This window comes from Sturnus vulgaris, chromosome 2 (genome assembly GCF_052056855.1).
Source record: "Sturnus vulgaris isolate bStuVul1 chromosome 2, bStuVul1.hap1, whole genome shotgun sequence".
Taxonomy (NCBI): Eukaryota; Metazoa; Chordata; class Aves; order Passeriformes; family Sturnidae; genus Sturnus; species Sturnus vulgaris.
In genome coordinates, this window is record NC_142244.1 from 24342004 (window position 1) to 24364617 (window position 22614).

The 22614-nt window shown below is 42.8% G+C and overlaps 1 protein-coding gene across 1 annotated transcript in view; it reads left to right on the forward strand.

The window, feature by feature from the left end:
- The window catches only part of GAP43 (growth associated protein 43), a 53882-nt gene that overhangs the window by 12843 nt on the left and 18425 nt on the right, over positions 1-22614 (forward strand). The window contains exon 2 of the mRNA XM_014878585.2: positions 17663-18290. Coding sequence (XP_014734071.2) covers positions 17663-18290 — 628 coding nt within the window. The remainder of the gene's footprint in view (positions 1-17662; positions 18291-22614) is intronic.

The following is a 22614-nucleotide window of genomic DNA, read 5'->3' on the forward strand; positions in this document are numbered from 1 at the left end:
TCAAAAACAGAAGAATGGTCTCATATTTTGGCAATTGAATACTGCCCTGAAGAATTAGGCTTTTTCCTGCCTTTTGTCACAAGTTCCTATGTGATATGAAAAGGCCACATAAATGAGGTTTTCCATGGGTGGCCACTAATTGGTGTGCTCTCATTTTCTGGGTTCTCAGTTTGAGACACATGGGGTCTGACTTGCAGAAGTACAGAGCTGGTATTGTATGGAGGTTTGCTGTCAACACACACAGAGCTGGGGAAATACCAGTCCGAGGCATCACACATTGGGAACCCAAAATTAGTAGTTGCTTCTTTTTGCTTGATTTTAATGTCTGTAAAATAGAGATAACAACCTCACCTATCTCCCTGGGAGAATATCCATTAAGGCTCGTGAAGCAATGAGATATTATGGCAAAATACCACCACAGAAAACGAACATGAGGAAATCAGTATTCTGCATTCAGTGATGGGTTTGAATGCTTTGTGGCAAATAAGGCACTTTGCTGTGCTTGAAATTAGCATAACAGGAAAATACTGAATTCCCACCCACTCTGTGATCTCTGTCCTTTGTAGTAGCTAAGATGGGGAACACTTTCAAGGAAAAAAATTATATAATAAAGACTGTTAAAAGGCATCTGCAGGAGGAAGTCAAAGTGAGGTTTCAGAGGTAGTCTCCATTTTACGTTTTCTGCTTCCACCTTTAATATGTGCCCAGAAAGATGCTTGTAAGACAGTCTTTTTATGTAATCATGAGTCACATTACTTTTGACTTGTGCCTGTGAATGATGGGCTGCAAAATAATTGAAAAAAATGGGCCAAAAGTGTTATCACTGAAACTAGTACTACACTTTTCATTGATATTGGAGGCTAGATCCTTAACAAATAAATCCTGGAACACGCTTGTTATTACTCCATTTGTATGTGGGGAAACTGAGGCACAGAAGAAAGTTGAATAATCTGCTGCAGTAATTCTGCCTGTTTTATACAACCAAAAACTTTTAAGCTAGCATTTATATTCCTTGTGAATGATTTAATCTAGAAAGGACAGAAAAAGGATAGGTTTGTTTCTCTCTTCTTCTTCTCCCTTCTCCTTACCTGTAATAAACTGAGCAATGAAAATAATTTGTTTGCTTTGTTTGCCAGTCGTTTTTTATTTGTGTCTATGGAGTGGGACATGTATATACCTATGGGACTCTGTGGGAGGACCTCATAAGGAAGAACTGACCCTGAAATAGTGGAAGCAAGCAGGTCCGTGCTATCATAAGTCCTGTATTCTGAGCATGTGCTGCACTCATGAGGTTCAGACTCTTGATTGCTGCCCTGGAGGATCTCCAGGTGGGAATGTGCTCATATCAGAGTCTTGATCATAAGCTCCACACCAGGATGGGCTTAAGAAAGAGACCAGAGTCTTCAAACTGCACTTAACAGAGAGCCTGAGAAGAAGCAAGAATCTTCGTGGTACACTGTCATACACTTTCATTGATGAGAGCATTCTCCACACTCTGACTATGCTGTTGCTGTTGTGGAGACCAGAAATATTTGTATTTTCTTTCTCAAATCTCTGGTGTATAAGATGGGAGACAATTTTCTGGTCAGGCACAGGTGAGGAATTTTTTCTACCATGGCTACATATGCTGGCTGCTGCAGAATTGTTGTGTGGCCTCCTAAGCATCTGTGTCCATGAATTATCTCCAGAAGAAAGTTACTTCTCCAAGGGGTGCACAAAGCACTGGTGCAGAGCTGACAGTCAAGACAGAGTGATAAGAAGAGATATTTCATGGGGCCAGTGTAGGTGGCCAAAGAGGAGGTCTCGTTCGCAGGTCTGGAGGAAGGACACTGTCCCTCTGCCATTTAAGAATGGAAGTGGAGAGGCTGTCAGTCTAGGGAAGAAACAGACCTTGTTGCCAAGCGAAAATGTGGCTGTCTCTCTGGGCCAAACCTAACACATGTTGCCAGGAAGGCAGTGGAAATGTAGATCTTGTGCTAACTTTTGTGAGATGGTGGGGATTTTATAGTCCCTTCTATTCCCAAAGCAGATGGGATTTTAGGCTAACCTTCCTACTGCAACCCTTGTGGAAGCGTGCACTGCTACTGCACAGAAATGGAGGGGGTGGCAGAAAAGGAACTGGACTACATTAGGAGATAATTTTATTTGAAGTATCTGTGATCGTGGGACTTCACTGGCTTCTCATCCCTCTAGAAGGAGAAGCACTGACCACAGCAGATAAGACTGTAGCTTGTAAGCATCTGCACTGGAACTGAAGGGGCTTTACCAAGCTAAGGTCAGCCTTCCCATCTCACAAGGTGCAGTAAGTGACCCCACTGGCAGGGCTTCCTTGCTTCTCTTCCGTGGCTCTGAGGTGTCTCTGCAGAGGGAAAAATATGCTTCTTGTTGCTCTGCCTTGTTATATCCACCCAGTTCCATCTTTCATGTATGATTCATTTTCTCTTAGCTTCATGCACTATGATATCATGGATGCTGATATCCCCAACCTGTAATTTTTCAACTTCTCTTAGATACTTGCCTCTAAACTCTTCTTGCTGTCAGGTGCAGCAGACATCAGAGAACGCTGAGTACCTCTGAGGGGTACCATACGAAGCAGTTCTACTGTTTGGAAATCCATTTGTGAAAGCTGAGCAGCACAAAAATGCATGGAGAAGTTAATCAGAATTGGAGATAGGCACAGGTTTTGTTGGGTTTTTTTTTAACCATAAGTTTCAAGTACTGTAAACAGGAGGTCATTTTACTGCCAGTGGCAGTGAGATTGTGCTCAGTTATACAGAGCATGGAAAGCGCTAAACAAGATTTCTACCATTCCTTTGCTCCACTTCTGTCAATGACCTGTGCTTCTGCCCTGCAGCAGCCCTGCTATTCCAGCTCTGATGTTCCTAGGGTAGTTACGGAGCTAACAAAAACTAGGCAAGGGTATAGCTGATTCTTCGAGCAAAGTAATTCTCTGTTCAATAGCTTTTTTCTACATATTAAATGATAAAATCTTTAGGGGGCTTTTCCTTGATGCAGTAATTGTGCATTCATTAAATTTCCAGATAAGATGTACTTTCTATTAATTTATTTTTTTCTAAGAAAACTCCTTCATTTTCCACTGATGATCCTGCCTCACCTAATTCAATGATGGACAACTTGTGGCTTTGGACCTGGAGGCAGATACTGAGTGACTGATGTAAAACTCCCACAATGGAATCACAGAATCACAGAATCATTTAGGTTGGAAAAGACCTTTAAGATCATCTAGTCCAACCTTTGTCCAATGAGCACTGTGTCAACTAAACCATGGTACTGAGCGCCACATCCAGCCACTTCCTGAATACCTCCAGGGGTGGTGACTCCACCACCTCTCTGGACAGCCCATTCCAATGTATGACATCCCTTTCTGTGAAGAAATTCCTCCTTGTGTCAAACCTGGACCTCCCCTGGTGCAGCTTGGGATTATGGAGATATGTTGTATTACTACCAGCACACTGCTGATGATTCCAGTGCTTTTTTATCTGTATCTCCATGTGGGAGGAAGCTCCCAGGGGCTTCTGAGGCCACCAGCTTCCTACAAGCTCTGGGACTCAGCTGGGCCCCCGGCCTCATCCTATTCCACACTGGATGCTGGCACCCTGGGGAGCCACTGGTTGTTTCTACCTGGGAGCTGCTTGTTGAAAAATCCTACACCTTGCCTAAGGCTACTGGATAGGGGCTTGACACCTCTTGGACACTGAAAGTTGTTTCAGGTTTTTTGGTTTTTTTTGTAAGATGCTGATGAAGCCAAGAGGTTTGAGCTCCCATTATGTATTATATGTATTATTTTCGGGAGTTAAATCTGGGTAAAAGTTGAATTATACCACATTATTGGGATTGGAAATAGATTTAGACTTCAGCTGTAATATGAGCTAATATATGTGTGATAAACACCATGGAGAAACTATGTTAGAAGAAAGTTATTAAAGATGCTATAAAAGAAGTAAGCCAACCCTGGGAATGTAGTTGTCTGTGCAACCTCAGTATGGTCTCCTCTTGTGAATGCATTTCAGTATGCTTCTAATAACAGGAACACATTTTTCTTTTCAGGGATTCTGACTGCATGCAGGTCACAGAATGTACAGTGCTCCCTTAATGAGCAGTTATTCATTATTTTGAATTCTCATAATAAGTCAGTGTGTGATCTCCACAACTTTGCTTAATATTATTCAAACCTTACTCTGAAGTCAGAAATACTAATTCTCTTCTGGATTGTCTTGTGATTCTGAGCACATCCCTAATATCACTTAGTGACTCTTTGCAGCATCTCTGTGAGATAACTGAACATTTTTACTCCATCTTTGCAGGTGGACAGCTGAGACACAAAGAGTTTGGTCAGCAGGATGCCCTAGTTTTATGTCCTGAATTTCAGGAACAGAGGGCCTGACCTTTATTCATAGTTTTTGTTTTCAGTTGCACATATCTGAAAACATTTCCCATTACTGTCAGCTGCAGCTCTGAGTGCTCGGCACTGCTCCAAATCAGACTCAAGGTGTCTGAAGTCAGCTACTGAGAGATGCAGAAGTTGTCACTTGGAATGACCCCATGAAAAGCACAGGCCAGGATAACAGAGGAATCAGCAGCAAAGGTGGGGCAGGGGTGTAGGATAGCCATCTGTCAGCTGCCCTAGCCCTTGGATCCTCTGTTCTCTTTTGCCAAACTTCTCCCTCCTGCATTTTAACTTTCAATTTCCAACTGCAAAAACTAGGACCAAGATTTTAGTGTAATCCCTTTATACCCCCGAGTTTAATAAACTCCAAATATCCAGATCTCCTACTAACACTTTAAGTCTTCTTTAAGCTACTTTGTTTTACTTTGCAATCTCACAGCAGATATTTACAAGCCTTTTTCCAAACAGTGGCAGGGTGGTATTAGGTAATTTACAGAACTGCCCTAACAAAGATTTATATAGGCAGGAGCCTAGCAGGATTTTCAGAGAGCCTTGGTGCCTAATTCACACTGGTTTCAATAGGATTAAGGCAATGAGGCATTTGTTAAGATCCCACCATTCATTCCTTAAAACCTGGCCCTTTAATTCTTCTTTGAGTCAAGTTTATAGGGAACCACTAGAGCTAAAGCATAGAAATGTATACTAAAATGTTAATAAATTCGTGGTAAAGTTCTGTGAGAGTACAATCTGTAAAGCAGGCCTCTTGGGGAAATGTGTTATATTTTCTTCAGGCTTCAAAATAATTGCTTCTGCAACCAAAGGAAATTACATGTAGAAACTTTTTTCTCTGCTTTGCACTGAAATCAAAATGTTAGTCACCTGAAAACCCCAGCAGGCGCAATTCTACATGAGTATCCTCAGGTATTCTAAGGATCAGGCAGACTCTAAAAACTTAGTGGCTGATTTGAGAGAGTACAGAAAGTGTTTGTACATTCAAAACTCATTATTTCTGGAAAGGTTCAAATGAGTCCTGTTGAATTTAATCTGTTTGAAATATTCTCTATCTGGGGTTAATTTCTGATTTAATTTCTGTAGGATTTAGTGAATTCATTATGCAGACTGACTTCAGGCAATGTATTCGTTGCAATTTGCTTTCTCACTCTACTAAGTTTATACATATGTGTGTGTTTGTGACATACAGTTGGTGATAGTTGTACAATATTATTTCCTCTCCCTGACCTGGAAGGGAAAGGAACAGTTACCAAAAGAGAAAAAAAAAGGAAAGGAAAAAAAGAAAATAAATCAACACACTCCTGGGCTAAAGCTTTAGGGAGATAATAATTCACTATGATGGAATTTGCATGATTTTTGCATTGTTTCTATTTTCTTGACAGAGGGGCCAGTTAATATGAAAAGTATAGTACAATAAGTGACATGACCTGGCCACATAATGTAGACATTTGCATACCATAATCTGGGTTGTTTGAGCAGACCTATGATTTGCTTGACTCCAAAGATGTATCTTATGAACAATTTGGTATTTTTATTGTTAATGGATCAATAAATTGATCTGGCAAGAACCAACCTTGTCCTGTGACTTCCTGAAGAAGCAGAACCATGAATTTTTTACCAAAAATAATGCTATATTTAGGTAGTGCTAGGGGAAAACCAGCTGGCTGTTGTAGCATCTGAATTGTTTTTCCTCTGTAAACCAGTATGCTACCTATGCCTTTTCAACACACTCCCATTGTCTTGTCTCCTATTGCTTGTTTCATTGCTTCCTTTCCCACCCCACAAGGGAGATCCATCTCAAAGATGTAGAAGTAATAATGGTTGTCAGTTTTATAAATCCTTATGCATTTTGTTTTTCTTAGAGTGGGCAACTCTTCCTTCATCTGGAAGGAAGGATGATAAGAGTCCTGATGGAAACTCTTGGACAACCACTGATGAGGGTTTGACGTTCTTCTATTTCCTCTTACTTTTCTTGGCTGCTTCAGCTGCTTGACATCCTCAGAAAACTCCTAATTGTGCTGAATAGTATTTGAGGGGAACTGGCAGGAAATGGAGCAGTCAGACTCAGGATAGTGTTAGCAATCCAAACTGTGTGGATTGCTAATTATCTATAGGACATGGACATTCATAAATTCTTTTAAGCTTTTTTCCCCTTTCTTTATCCCCAAGTGCTTAGCTATTTTCATCTCCACCTATTTTAATGGCTGCAGCGTTCCCTCCTGCCTTTGTGAGTCTGATCCACACATTGATTTATTTTGAGCTATATTGCTAATTACTATTTTTGTAAGTGTAGTGTTTCATTATTCATTACAGCTGGGGAGACATTTTAGTAATTTCTCAGTAGAACAAATGTAAATTCAGTAATTGAGTAAGATCTCTGGTTAGGGTTTAGAAGGGCTAGGAGGAATGATCTGACAAAGAAGTTGGTATGACAACTGAGAGCTATTGATATATGAAGGAGTGTTACTAAGAAAGCAGAAACAAACTAATGTCAGCATAGACAAGATGCAGGGGCCGGCTGAAATGCTGGGAGGAATTCTTTAGTTCACCAAAGGAATAAACTCCCACAGGAACCCAGAGAGTCATTTTTTGGGGCAAATGTCTGAAGACTGGTAAAAACCACTCCTGCAGGGTGGATGAACAAAACCAGCCATGCTGCACTGTAAAGGGAGGGTCTAGAGGACCCTGGAGATTTTCAATTATTTTTTCTTTAGTGTGTGACAAAGCCACTCAGTGTGTACTTACTAAGAGAAGAAGAAACACTGTCCATTTTCTGGTGTTAGATAACTGTGCAAGCTTCCTAGTGCTTTCTCTCTGGCTTTGCATGGGTCCCTGAGTGAAGAAGGTTCTTATTCTGGAAACCTGTAAGTCCTTCTCAGGATGAAAACCCTATTTCCATATCACACCTTCATCAGAGTAGAAAGAATTGGAAATAGCTCTGTGCACTCTGCCTGCCCAGCCATCCTAGGAGTCCTTACCAGGGTCCCTTTTCCGTCAGCCTCTCTGCCAATGGGCCTATGAGTAAAGCCCCCACAGGCTGGGCTCCAGGGGTTTCTGGATGTAGAGTACACTTCTGCTACAGATGCAACAGTTGCAGAGTCATCTAAACTGTGTGCCCAGGGAAAAGGCATTACAATATGCTGTGCTTTGAGGCTACTGACATGCTTTCTGACTGAAGGACGGAAAAATACTAGAAGACCTTATGACCAAGATATGAAATAATTTCTGAAGCCATTTTTAATAACAACTTTAAAATAGGAAGCCCTGGTGGTGAAAATTGAAATAAATAACAGTTGTACTCCAGCAGGAAGATTAGGACAAAATCTGGATGACTGTTTAAATGTGGCTGTGATATACTAGCCATTGTAAGTGATGGATCCAAAGACTTGTGGCTTTTTCCCTAGCATATCTATTCAACATATTCCCTTTGGCTGGGGGACTTTATAGCACTAAAATAGCAGGGTCCACAAAGGGGTTTTTGCAGCAGGCACTGCAGGGTCACCTCCCCCTCCCCCCTTTTCAATAGGGTTGAATACAGTAAAGGAGCAAAGGAGGAAACAAAATGGCTCAAAGCCACATGTGCCTTTCCCATAGCTCAGTGCCAGGGTCCAGAAAAAGTGATTAAGCCCTGGAGTTATGTTCAGGATCTTCCCAGCCAAAACCATGCCTATACTCTGGTGACAACCCACCTGAAGAGGGGAGAGGGGAGAGAGGATAGAGGAGAGAGGAGAGAGGAGAGAGAAGAGAGGAGAGAGGAGAGAGGAGAGAGGTATGGCACAACATTATGCCCTTGGGACTGTGCTACTCAGGAGTGACAGCTGCAATCACAGGCCTGATTGATCAGTTTTACAGACCTTGGGAAGCACTGGAATTATAAAAACTGAGCAGTCAAGCCCGGATTCTTGCGTGAAAGAAGCTGTGTCATACATGCCCCCTCTGGAGACCTTTTCAGGTTCTGACAGACACTTAAGCCCCCTTTTAGGATGTTCTCATCCTGCACTGACAGGAGGAAGTAGATAAGAGCATGGCTTAAATATTGCACAATGCTTTACTAACCTACACAGCATGCATTTGAGGTTCTTGCAGTACCAAAAATACTTGTTTGGAGCAGCAGACCACAGAGGACTTGTAAAAAATATCCCTAGCAAAATGTCACTAGAATCAATGAAATGAAACACCACTTTCATCATCTGACATTGCTTTTGGCACTGGACTTCAAATAAGACTTTCATACAACCGTTAATAAGTTAATAAGTTGGGATAGAAGGAATAGAAAAAGATGGTCTGGGTCTTCACACACTTTTCTGTGAATCAGCAGTACATAAGAGCTCAGAGTGGGACCAGTGACCTGTCTCCTGTATTTGATATCTTAAAAGTAGGTCTAACTCTTCCTGTTCTCACCTGTGGTAGTGCCTAAGCAGGGAGGAGATACGGATATCTCTCCTTTCTCTGCTTCTACTTTAAGCACGTATGAGAAATGAACAGTAAATGTAGGCCAAGAAAATTTCACACAAGGTTTTCTGTAAGGTCCCTGGCATCCAAGATATGGAGTTGTTGTGAAGAATTCAGATTCAGAAGACAGGTCCGTGTCTTACCCACTTGCTTGTGATGAATTCATACATAGGCTGTCATGGCAGTCCTATCAGAAACCTTGTAGAACATCTGTGGGGCAAATATCAACACTAGTGCTACTGAAGAAAAGGTGGGTAGAGACAATGGCCAGGGCAATCTGGGGGTCAGTCAAGCCCCAATAGGCATGAAGATCCACAACACAAATCAATAAACTGAGCTTCCATGGAGATCAGATCCATACTCAACACCCTCATTCTCTGCCTTCCAATTGTTTGGCTGATATCCTGTCTTGGTGAAGCTGAGGCTGGTGTAAACAGGGTCAGTAAATTCCATGGAGGAAGGAGCAGTAGCCCCAGTAGGGCTGCTCCTGGCTGGTTAAGGAGAAGCCATGCCAATGAGACCTGTTGAATCCATCAGAACCAGAAGCTGAGAAAAAGCCAGCTGCCCCAGTGAGAAGATAGAGTCTATAAGGTAGAGCCTTCTCAATGGATTGCTGCTCTTTGGGGATACAATATCATGGTGCACACAGAGTTCAGCTCTGCAGTGGGGTTGTGGGATTGGCCTATTTGGAACTAAAGCTGAAGAGGCTATGGGAGAGGATATCTTATGTGGAGCTATTTTAATGCCAGTTTATCAAATTGTATAGTCCCACAGCTCTGTTTTCTTGGATTTTACTAAGAGCAGTTCTGATGACTTGAAAGATTGTATGGTGCTCTTCAGGGAATGGGGAAGCTGTTGGCTAAAGGTAATGCTTGGGGCTAGGCTCTCTTTCAAGACTAGAAAAACAGAAGACAAAGGTCTTACCAGTAGGTTAGTGGAACATTAAGAAAGTACTTACTACACTACTTACTTAACTGGCCTTGCCAGATCCCAGTCAAAGATCCTGGCTTCTGCCTTCTTCAGCTCCCCCTGTAATTTCAGCTGGGATACACACCTTTGTCCCTCCTGAAGTTTAATAGCTGTGTATGACTGAAGGCACAGGTGGCAGCCACAGGGTTTCACCCCAGCTGTAGCTGCAGTTCAGGAGGAGAAAGACATTTTCTTCTTTGTGCAGGTGCTAGGTATAAAGCAGTGGTGGTGTCACAAAGGGCAAATCCCACCTGACTAACCCAGTGGTTTTCTGTGATGGAGTTACTACTCCAGTGAACAGGGGAAGGGCTACAGATGTCACCATCTGGATTTCTGCAAGGCATTTAACATGGTTCCAAATGACATCCTTCTCTCTAAACTTGATTGATTTGATGGGAGGACTCTTCAGTGGGTGAGGAATTGGTTGGATAGTTGCCTCCTGAGGGTAGCAGTCAACAATTTGGAGCCCCTGTAGACACTGATGACCTTTAGGAGTCCAAATGGAGACCAGTGCTTTTTAATGTCTTTCTCAGTGATAGAGACAATGGGATCAAGTACACCATCAGCATATTTGCACTACACCAAGCTGAGTGCTGTCAACAGGCGTGACGGATGGATGCCCCGTGTTGCCATGGAGGGAATGGGGTAGGAACAGGACATAAGCTTCTGCTTCCTGTGGAAGTCATTCTGGAGACCCTGCATAAGCCTGGACTCTGGGGAATCTCGGCAGCTGTCTGCCCAAGATCTCGGGGGAGCAAGTCTGAGCAGGAAATTAGCCTCTGTGCCCTGGGTGCAGCTAGATAAGCAGCAAATATGTCCAGCTCTCACGGGGGCAGGCACTCTGAGACACCTGAGGCTAATAACAATTCCCTAAAAAATTTTGTCGAGTCCAAAACTAAGCAAGCAAGGAAAAAAAAAGAGACTGGGAGAGAAAAAGTAGGAAAGGAGAGATATTGATACTTCTGAATTTCATTACCTGCTCATGGTAGCAGACTATGGATCAGACTCTGAAGGTGCAACTTCAAAATAGTCCACATAGCAGCAACCATTCTTGCCCAAACTGCCCCAAACACAACCAAGAAAACCACACAGTTTGAGCTTAAAAAGATAAAATTTATCTTTAGTCCAGTGACATCCAAGCTTGCATTTCTATCTAAGCACGTCTGCATCTAAAATCACCTATTCTTTGAATGGACTTTTCTAATCAAAGCACAGTTCAAGGGAAATTTTTCACCTGGTCCTTTTGCTGTATTTCTTGGATACCTTCCTGCTTCCTTTCTAAGCTTTGATCCCTTGATTTGAATGCCTGCAGACTGGTTCCTTCTGGAATGATACAAGTATTTCCTTCCAAAAAAGGTGACTAGACACAACTGACAGTACAGTATGCACCAGAATCCAAACTCAAGCAAGAGAATAAATGTTGATAGTGCCAAACACTCAAGACTTTTGACACAGTCCCCGCAACCTTGTGCCCTGGAGTGCCCTCATACACTTAAGCCACACAACCAGGGTGTATACGCACCCTAAGTGTGAACTATAAAAGCACCACCTTCTCAAGTTCCAGCCTAGTCCTGTCTCTGAGACTCTGAATGCTTTGAATTGAAAGATGAGTGAGTGCACCTGTGCCCCACAACCACCGAAGTGCTCCACAGAGCCCAGACCAGACCCAAGGCAAGTGTTTTCCCCTGTAAGCTTCTCTGCTCCAGAAAGCATGAACATCATCCTGAACATCATCCAGTTTGTGTCCCTTCAGGGGCAAGGCTCTACTTTCTTTCACCCAGCCTGCAAAGGCAACATAAACAGTAGTGAGTGCCTTTTTCCATTTAACTGCTGGAGCTGTTGGAGCTTCAGGGTGCTAGAGGACACCCTGGTTGACCACCATCTTAAGAGAAATTAAGGGTGACAAATGGTAGGGAGAGTCACAAAACAGGTAAGAAGAGTATGGATTTATTGAGAAGGCTCACTAGAAATATCTAAATAGATCTAGCTTAGTTTGTCTTCCGCCTCTCTTTGCAGCCACTGTACATGAATGAATAACATACATCCATCTGCCTTACTGTCATTTTAATCTAGGCACTATATAATAGAGGGGAATTTTCCTACATATGAGAGGATCTTGTAGAGGAAAGGGTGGAAATTCCATTGTTAGAATATTTGAAACTAGAGAGCTAAAACCCTGCTAGTTGTACCCTGGGGAACAATCCTGCAGGGGCCTTCATAGGGATGAATTAACCTTTTCTTTCTCAAGGGTGTTTTACTCACCATCACCATAGTCATCCTGGGAAAATAAAGGAACTCTGTTTGTTCCTAGCCTTGAAGACAGGTTGTGCTGACAGGTGCCATCCTCTAGCCAGGCGTCTTCACACCATTTACTGGGTTGAAAAAAAGCTGTTCTGTGTGCTAAATTGCTTCCTCACTTCCCAAAGCGTGAAAGCCTTTTCTGTTTTTTATGTGTCCATGCTTAACTCCTTCTGGGAGACAGCTGGTCTTTATTTATTTATTATTTAATATATTCTGCTCCTTGAATGTTGTCTCTGAGACAAATCAGGTCATGTGGAGCAAAGCCATGAAAAATGCTGAAGTGACTCAATCCTGGGAAATCACTGGGAGTTGGATGCCTTCATTTCTTTTTAAGTCTTGGCCCAAATGGCCTTGATAACATCTGTAAGAACATACATTGTGTTCTAGTCAAGAACAGAGCATGGGCTGAGACACATCCTAACCCCACAAATAGCACAGGAGTTTGGGTGATTCAGCATTAGTTCACATAAATAACTGAAGGAAAGATTTCCACACATACTTTAGCACAGGTGTCATGAGAAAAGAATGATTTGGGCCCTCATTTCTCTGTGTGACTACACAGTTGTTTGTTTTGTTTTTTTTTTTCTCCAATAATAGTCATGTATCATATTTCCCTTGGGTGAAATAGGTGAAGTGGGTTATTGTGTGTGTTATTGTCAATGGTCCTATGGATGTCCAGGCTCTGGCCAGTATTGATGCCTTGTCTGGTGAAAGGTGTTTAAGTCCTAAACTTGGGCTCCCAGCACACAGTTTTCAGAATGCTGGGAGATGGCCACGTGTATCAAAGGGCTCTGGGATTTGGTGTTTGATTGTTTAAGAGGAGCTCCTAACTAAGGACAGAAAGGAGCAGGATACCAGGGTGGTGGCCGAGCATATATCATGGCTATAGCATATAGCAGCCTGATCCTAGGATGAACATTAAGGAGGTTGATACATGCTATATATTGGAGGGAAGAGAAATACCAGAAAAAGGAAAGCTAGAGAGAGAAGCAGAGGAAGTTGTATAATATTTAAACACCTTTCAGTGAAACAGTAAGTTCTTTCTTGGTCTCTCCACCCCAGCATTTAGAATACAAAACAATGTGATTATTTTTCCAAGGAAAGGCAATGAGGTTCACCATGAGAGACAAGTGGACTGACAGCAATCAAGGATCAAAGCACTCAGTCCTCTCCTTTATTTGCCTATATGTGGCTGCAAACACATGGAACATCTAGAAAACACCTAGGTTCTCCATTTCTCCTTTCCTGAAATGCCAGCACAGGAGACATTTAAAAGGGTCTGAAGGAGGTTATAGTAATACTTCCTTAATTCTTTGCCTAAGCTGTGAGTTTGGAGATGGAAGGTGTAAAACTGGCCAGAGATTTGAAATCTTCTTATCATGCCTCCAGGAAATTTCTACATTCCTGGTATTTAAGAACTAACCTCTGCCCTATCTGTGATTTAACATTAATTTATAATCTCTTACTCTCTCAGCTATGTGATAGCAAGGAAAGTCTCACTTACAGGAATACCCTGCCTGGGAAGGGATATCCTAGAAACCTGGAGGTGTGGCAGACAATCAGATGGGGATGGTGATAGGATCATCCCTCTATGACTGGAAAGATGCTATGGGCTGGGTAGATAGAGACGTAAAGGTGTGTTTCATAAAGGCAAAGATTTGCACATTGGCATCATTGGGTATGTGAGGATGGTCTGAACAAAAAAATTGACATGTTTGACTATGTCCTTTTATAGATCCATTTAGCTCTTCATCCACCTGCCTCAGTGGTACCTTTTTGGCCATTACAGGATCCACAATTCGTTTAAAACCAAACGAAACAGAGGACATTTGCTCTGTGTAAAATGGCAATACATCGCATGTACCCTAACAGTACCATGAATATGTCAGTATTAAGTATTAAATTTACTTTACACATAAAAGTGTAAATGAAGGGGAGGGAGGTGATGGAATACTAATATCTGAAATCTATCCCCACCAGACCTGATTCCTGGCTGGGAATTCTAGATTCCATGCAAACACTAGTAATAATAGTCACTTTATTCTAACCACAATACTACAGCCAAGATATCATGAACGCTTGGGAGACAGATAAGACAGACAGATTCCTTGTTTTCCACTGAGATGGTTTTGAATGCATCCTGGCAGGGCTGACTCACCCTTTTAGATTTCCAAGTAAGACAAATTGCTTTCCAGGAGCTTCTGCTGTATACAGGTTATTTTTGAGTGCTTCCTTAATTAAGGTTTATCTGCTGTGCACATAATCCACAGATGAAAAGCCCTTGGGTCTTTTTTTGTGTGAACAGAAGTTTCTCCCTGAACAACCTGTTTCTCACCCAACCACGCAACCCATTGTTATACAACATGACACACATACTTTATGGATGCCATGTCCTACCCCAGAAGTAGCTGCAGGCCAGTAGCCTGAAAAAAAGGAGTAATTTCGAATGCCTGGCATGCTTTGCTGGGGAAGGACTGAATAGAAACAGGATTCCTGAGGGCCACAGTTGGCAAAGACAAACTATTAGTACATTTCTTTCATCCACGATCTTGAACTCCACCTCTGCCCCAGGTCTCATGTTTCTTATCTTTTGCATCTGAAATTATGCTGAAAACACCCTACTGGAAATACATTTTGCAGTTGCATAACTTGAGATCTGGCAAGGACTCAAATGGATGTCATCCCAACTGGGAGAAGAGGACAATGATGTAACTGGAATAGCCAAGGAGCCTTTTAGCTCTGCTATGCTGTAGGTCCAGGTGAGAGAAGTTTTGGTCTGACCTCTCTGGAAAGAAGTGCTCTCTCATCCCCTGCCAGGTCAGGGGTTGACAAGGACACAGGGCCAAACCATGTGGCTCACTGCACCCTGGGCTCTGGCAAGCAGGGGAAGGAGATAAACCTTTACAGGGCTGCATATCCTAGGTAACAGAGCAGCTTTTCTGGAGTCAGAGAGTCAGGCATGCAGCAGTCCATGACTTGTAATAGCTGTCTTGGTTGGTGTAGGAAGCATGTGGGATGTGAGAGCAACAAGGCCAGTGGCAAGAGATATCTCCCTTCAGTCAATGTTTTTCTTGTTTGTCCAGGGAATAACAATTTTGTCACATTCACTAATAGTTTCACAGGAATCAGGCAATAAGGCATGGGGACTGGACCATTAAGGCCTCGTAATTATGTCTAAGTTGTCTTTCCAGTCTCCCAGTCTTGCTGCTGTTTGAGACTAGCCTCAGTCCTTGGGGAGAAGAATTCAAAACTACAGCATCTAAATGTTACACAGTTCTCTGAAGGAGTAGCAGTCTATTTTCACGTTGCTGTGGCTACAGTGTAATGCTGGCATATCCAAGATCTCGAAACCAGCTAGTTCAGGTATTAGCAGTTAAGTTTCCACAGCAACACAAGACTTACTGCAAGCTGCAAAACTTGTCTAAGGAACAGGATAGATGAGCGTGTGTGGAGCTCTGCACTATCTGGCTAGTTTAAATGTACTTCCAATTTGTTTCCACCTCCTTGTGCTGAAGTAGGCTGAAAAGCTTACCTAGATGCTGAATAACAGTGTTGAGTTAGCTATGCAAGGCACACACGTGGTTGCAGCCTGCTGGTGCCTGTATCATCCTTGCACATAACCATCACCTGCTCTCTGACAAGCTGAGACAAACACAAAAAGTCCACCCCACTTTCCATACTATGTCATTTATTGCACTTGAGGATGTGTAGACATAATGCTCACCCTGTGATTTATGCAACCATTTTGTGTCTGAGCATGGTCAGTAGCACAAAAACTCCTTGTGCAGAACCTTGTGTATTAATCTCATTTACATATTCATTCACAGCCTTTTTCACCCCCTGCATAGGCATCCTGTGCCTCTCCCATCTCACTTCCTGCTGTATACAGACCTATCCACATCCCTGCACAGCTGTGTGGGGTGGCTCTTTTCCTCGATGATTTGGGGCTGCTCAATCCTAGGCCACCATATCCACTTAAGGAATGATGGGCATCAAAGCTAGGGTGACGGATCTGTTCTCAGTGGGGACCCAGTGGGACATAGGGGATACCACCTCTGGCATAGCAGTGGACATCAGATTGGTTCCCTGGCTGAGCATCACTCCCACCTGTACTTGACCTTGTCTTGTGCTATGGGAATGATCACTTCCAGTCTGTTTCCTGGGAATTACTGCTATTGTGACCACTCTTCTTTCCTCCTGTCCACAGGCATGATGTTTCCAGTGGCACATCTGCACATTGCAGTGTCTTCTTCTCCCTTCTTCCTGCCACACTTTTATTCAACTTGTTTGTAGGTTGTCCCCTCTCTCTGCTCTTCTGATGAGAGCCTTTCCCCAGATGGCACATCCCAGTTGCAGTGGCCAAAGGAGTGGCTCCCTCTTCCCACGCAGGAGTAAATGCTTCTATCTTTCCCAGTCAGCTTGTTGTCTTTGTTTTGTGACCTGAGCCGGTGATGGAAACCAGGTGCAGACAGCAGAGGCCAGTGGCTCTGTTTCCACATAGGTCTTTTGAATGCTTTCCAATGGGATTATTAATAGAACAGTGTCCTTTCATCAACATGCAGCTGAGCTGTTACTTGCCCAAGAGCTGCTAAATTATTGGGGTGAAGCCGTTAGATTCAGTGAAGTTTTATAAGCTGAGCATTATCTCTCTGCAGCAGACTGGCGTGAGGCACAGGCTCTGTTTTGGTTGCATTTAAGACTTCCATGCACAATTTAAGTGGAAAACACACAGGGAATGTCTTTGTTCTTTGTTATAAGGCTGAATTCCCCCCGATAGTCAGAGAAATAATAATAGTCAGCTGAAATTGGAAAGAGTGATATTAATCTGCCTATTAATCCTTCAGTGAAACCATGAGTAGAGAGCAAAGGCAAAGCTCTTGGAGCACTTGGAGGCAGGGTGTTTATGAGGAGTACATCCTGTGAACATCCTTGTGTGTCTGACAACATGGAACTGTGGTAGGGCAGGCAGCAATCCTATTCTCAGTTGGCAATCCCCAGCCAAAAAGCTATAAAAGACAAAGCACTTGGTGTTGTTAGAAACACCTGTGAATAAAGGTGTCATTAAAAAGAAACGCCGACTTGAAGGCAGAGGTGGATTGGAAAGGACTGTGAAAATCACCCTCAGGAGAGTGTTTTGAAAATGAGTAGGAGAAAAAAAATTGGTATATTTCAAAATGAATGGGAAAATAAATCATGGGAATAGGGACAACCCAGCTGGTGAAAGCCTTTCCACACAGCCAAAATGCTCTCCACATTGCTGACAGAGAGGATGAGGTGCTTTAAATTTCTTTTACAAACCTCTGGCTGGAGACCTATGTCTATCCAGCCTTAAGATAAAATTAGGGCCACCTGGGTCCAAACCCATACCAAATGGAAAGGCTGTTTTGAAACTTTTCACTCGTTAGCAGGAGGGGAAAGTGGGACGTTGTCAATAAAATTAGAGCATCTGCTACACCTGAAGAAATCTTAACTTATCTCCCTCTTTTCTCCTCTGCCCTCCTCCCTTGTTCTTCTTCAAAGGTTGAAAAAAATGAGGACGGAGACCAAAAGATCGAGCAAGATGGCATCAAACCTGAAGATAAAGCTCATAAGGCAGCCACCAAAATCCAGGCCAGCTTCCGTGGACACATAACAAGGAAAAAGCTCAAGGGGGAGAAGAAGGGAGATGCCCCAGCATCTGAGACTGATGCCACCGACAAGAAAGAGGAAGGTCCTGCTGGCGGAACGGCCGAGAACAAAGAAAGCGAGGCTCCTGCCGCCACAGAAGCAGCCGCCGCTGACAGTGCCCAGCAGGAGGAGGGCAGCAAAGACAGCAGCGCGCCAGCGGAGGAGAAAAAGGGAGATGGAGCCGCCGACACGGGCTCAGAGCAGCCAGCCCCACAGGCTGCCACTCCTGCTGCCTCCTCAGAGGAAAAGCCCGCTGCTGCCGCTGCCCCCGAAAGGGAAAGTGCCACTAAAGCTTCCACTGATAACTCGCCGTCCTTGAAGGCTGACGAAGCCCAAGACAAAGAGGAGCCTAAACAAGCCGACGTGCCTGCTGCTGACACCACTGCCACCGCCACCCCTGCCGCAGAGGATGCTACTGCCAAGGCAACAGCGCAACCCCAAATGGAGACAGTGGAGAGCAGCCAAACCGAAGAGAAGACAGGTGAGTGAGTGCCTCACTAGGGAATGGCCTCTCCAGAAGTGGATACCTCCCTTGGTCTCCTGGGAGCAAGACCTGGTGTGGGGACTAGATTAAGAGTTAACAGTTTTTAGGGGTAGGGGAGATTAATTTCTTGCTTAACACCTTCTTTCCTGCTTCCAATCAGCTTTTGGAAATACTGCAGCTCCTGCTGAGGTTCTTGTTCCTCTAGATGCAGGTGCCATCAGCCCTTTTTTCCATGGTGGCAGGAGAATGTCTGCCAGCTGGGAGGCTTGAAGGGAGAGCTCCCCAAGCTCTGCTTATGCTAAAGACAGTGACGAACCTTTTCATTCACACTAGCACAGACAGCTCCAGTGGGGCAACTTGGCCAGGTCACTGGAGGCTTCCAACTTTAGCTGAAAATCTCACAAGACAAAATTTCTCTCATACTGCAGGAGACCTTGCTGGTGGGATGGTAATGAAGTCAAAAGGGTCTTTCTTCTGTCTACTTACTCATCTATGGATGAGATTCTTAGTACTGGTTAGTACTAAAGGGGGTAAATGATGCCTTAAGTTTTAGCTTTTATATTTTTAAGATTCTCTGCTGCCTGGTATGTAACTCTGAAACTTCGTATTAGGTAACAAGGTTGTTAGACAAAACAATCCCTTCCCAGCTAGAGAATCAAGGACACCCATTACCCCAAAAAACATAAACAACAATGAAGTGAAGGGGGCAAGTCAGGAGGTCAAGACTTCATAACCTGGGGCTGTAATTGGACAATTAACCCCAATATGTAAATGGACCAAAACTTTAAAAAGTGTAAAATCTTGTGACTGGCATCCATCTTGGCTCCAACCTGGGTGTAGCCCTGGCCAGGCTCTTGTACTGCCCAAGGTGTATCATTTTAAGGCCTTTCAATAAATACCTATTTTATCCTTTTAACTGTCTAGCCTCTGTTCCAGATCAGCCTCTCTAGGCATCACAACCACATCTTAGTCAGGAACATCTTATTATCAGCAGTGCTTATAGTTTCATCCACATCCATACTGATAGGGTTTCTACTTGGAGTGCCCCGTGCAAGGCAAGCTTGCATGAACCTTTACATGTGTCAGCTAATTCAGACATGGGTTGCAAGAGAATCAGATAGGGAACGGAAAGATTAAGGGCCCTGACTCCTCAGTGAGTGAGGACAGAAGAGAGGGTTGAATACTAAAAGTCACTCTAGAATTGTTTTCAATTCCTCGCTGTTGACCAAGTGCAAGTCTGCTTAACCAGTTCCCCTGGGAAGGGGTAAAGAGTTTTGAGAGGCAAAAGTGAACATTTTTTGACAAAAATATTTTTACAAACCATCAAGAAGAGTTGGATATAAATTATGATACTGAGTAGAAAATGCATCAAAGATCTGAGGATATTTTTCTCTCTTGCTCTTGACCTTTCTTTTATCAAAGAAATAGAACACCCACAAAAAAAGAAAAAGGTAGCATTGGAGGTAGACTCCACACGAAACTCAATTAAGAAACAGTACCTAGCAAAACTAGCCTCCACATTCATTGAATCTCTGTTGTACAGCATTCATTAGCTTGTTGTGGGAAAATGTTGCATATCACCTTGATATTCATAACCACCCTGATGTAAATTTTAGAGAGTCTCAGCACCCAGTCTTGTTCTTACAGATACTTTTCCATAATTTCATTTGGCCCACTACTTCTCCTCCACAAATTGCAATTCCCACTTTCCAATTAGACTTTCAAGCCTCATAGCTAACCCGAGGCTTCAGGCAACTCTATTCCTGCTTAACAAAGTAGACAGATAGGGAAGAACAGATATCCAGAAGGACAGATTAAATACTGGGAGAGGAACTCATGCAGGACATTTGGGATTTAAGGGATGGGCAAGAGGAGCAGCCTTCAAGAATGTGAGTCTGAACTGATTGTACACAACTACAAAGGGTTGCTGGTTTTCCTTCTTATTCAGAAGTTTCTAGAAATAAGCCTTGAAATTGAATTATCCACATTTGCTTTTTGTTGTCCAGGTCTCCAGCCATTTGTTCTTACTTTATATGATAAGTGGCAACATAAATGTCATGTGATTAGTGAAATATAATTTGCTGTGTTGCATGCTGTACTTGTGTTGGTTTTATAGCTGGGCAAAGGTATAAACATCAATGGCAAGAATAGGGCAGGTGAATCAGTATTTTGGGGTCCTCTATACATGGGATAATGAATGCTAATTTCCTATTATTTAAGACCTGGGATGCCTTATTCCTAAGCAAGAATGATTCTGCTTTGAATTGACATTCCATTTTTATTTTACTCTAATAGATAGAGGTAATACATTTATAGTACCAAGCTATTTGATTTTAATTTTAATTTATTTTACCTGTTAAGAGTTGACACTCATGAAAAAATTGTTTATTTCTATGCAATATTCGGAATCATTTTCAGATACCCTCCCCATGCTCTTGTTGGTTTTAACATAATTTGAAGTGGCCAACCATTCATGGACACATAATTTGAAGTGGCCATTCAAAATGCACAATTTAATATGCATTTGTACATGATACTATTACTTATGTAAACATCTAGCCAACAGAGGAAGCTGGAAAATCTACACTCAAATATATATTTAAAAATGAGTTTTCAGTGATCAAGTGTTCAAGACCAGTATGTGCATTCATTTATACTTATTCAGCATGCATGCAGTAACTCTCAAGCTTAGTAATGTTTGCAGAAAGCAAACATGAAAGGTGCGTGGCCAGAGTCAAGCTGATAGCCTCTTTAAAATGTTAATGAATATAGATTTTTCTTGAATTCCTATTCCACTATGATATCAGCCTTCCAGTCACAAACCTGAACAGCTGGCTAAGTGACCCCAGAGTCATCCAAGAAAGAAATGCAAAAAAGATTAAATAGGTCTCCTTGTACATCTCTCTGAGGATTCCAAGGTGTGCTCTACAGTACACTCTATAGCACAATGTCCACAAAAGTAGGAAACTGCTTCCTTCTTAAATATTCCTCTGAAGAGCATCATCACAGTACAAAAGCAGCCACAGGCAGGAAATATCTCCTAACAGAAAGCCTGTGTTTTCTTTTTAACATCTTCATACTATTATTTTCTCATATCTTTAAACCTTTCTCTCTTTCTTGTTACTTACTCTTTCCATAGACTTAAACACATTTGCCAGGTCTCAACCTTTCTACCAATCTTCTCCCAGCAAACACAGCACTGGTGGTTGCTGGTGTGACTGCAATGGTCATTCATGAAAGAGGGAACATCTGCCACTTCAGTGCTTCTCCAGCCCAGGGACAGATCCTCTTTCAGCTTCATCTGTCCCCTTGGCCTTCAAAGGTCACCTCTTATCATTTCTGTGAACGAAGACTGGCACAGTAGTGTGCTGTATCAGGCTGCCAAAAATAAATCAAATTGGCTCCTGGCCAGTGTCCTTGGTTGGCTGGTTGCCATGGCATGCTTGGCTGCCACTACCCTGAGGCGTGCCAACCGTGCTGCTCTGGGGTGGTGGTGTTCATCTGCCTTGAATTTTACTACAATGGCTGTATCATGCTATCTGTGGATACCATCTCTGGTGCAAGCACAAGCAAAAGGCAAAGGCATTTAATTCATACCCAAGAGAGATTTTTGCCTTTATCTATGGGCAGGATAGAAGAAGACAGGATATGGGGAAAGGAATAACTAACCAGATAAAGAGAAGTGTAGAGAATTTAATGCTTAATATTTCTGGAATAGGGGAAGGACAGAGTGTTTTTTTGTACCAGTCAGTAGTTCCCCTGATAGCCCTCACCTCTCTCCTTATTACTCAGTTCTACATGTTCTATCTGTCTTTTAGTGATGGCCTAGGAAACAGCTTCAAACAACTGTCCTGTATCCCATAGTAGTTCATCTGGAACCCCAGGCATTCCCAGCTGTACAGTAGGGCAGTTCCTAAGCAATCCTCAGTGCATCTAAAAGTAAAACAGAGATGGGTTCCAGTCTGGGTATGGCATGAAATGAGTCAGTGGGCTTTGTTCAGTGGCAATGAAGTATTGATGTAAGAAGGACAATTTCACAAACCTTTTCATGTCTTTTGGTGGATGATAGGAATGCCAAGAAGTTGTCTTGTCATCTGAGCATCCTTTTCAAGACTTAGATTTATAGATTTTCTTCTTATGGTCCAGCTTTTGGCTCTTTGGTATTATGCTTACAGAGGCTCTCTTAGATGCCAACTTACTCAACAGCACAGAATCCAAAAGTAATGAGGGGAATTTATACATTACATGTGGTTGAGGAAGTGAGACTCATTCTAATCATGGTTGCATTGGCTTAAATCCAGAGAGTCTCCATGAAGGTTAC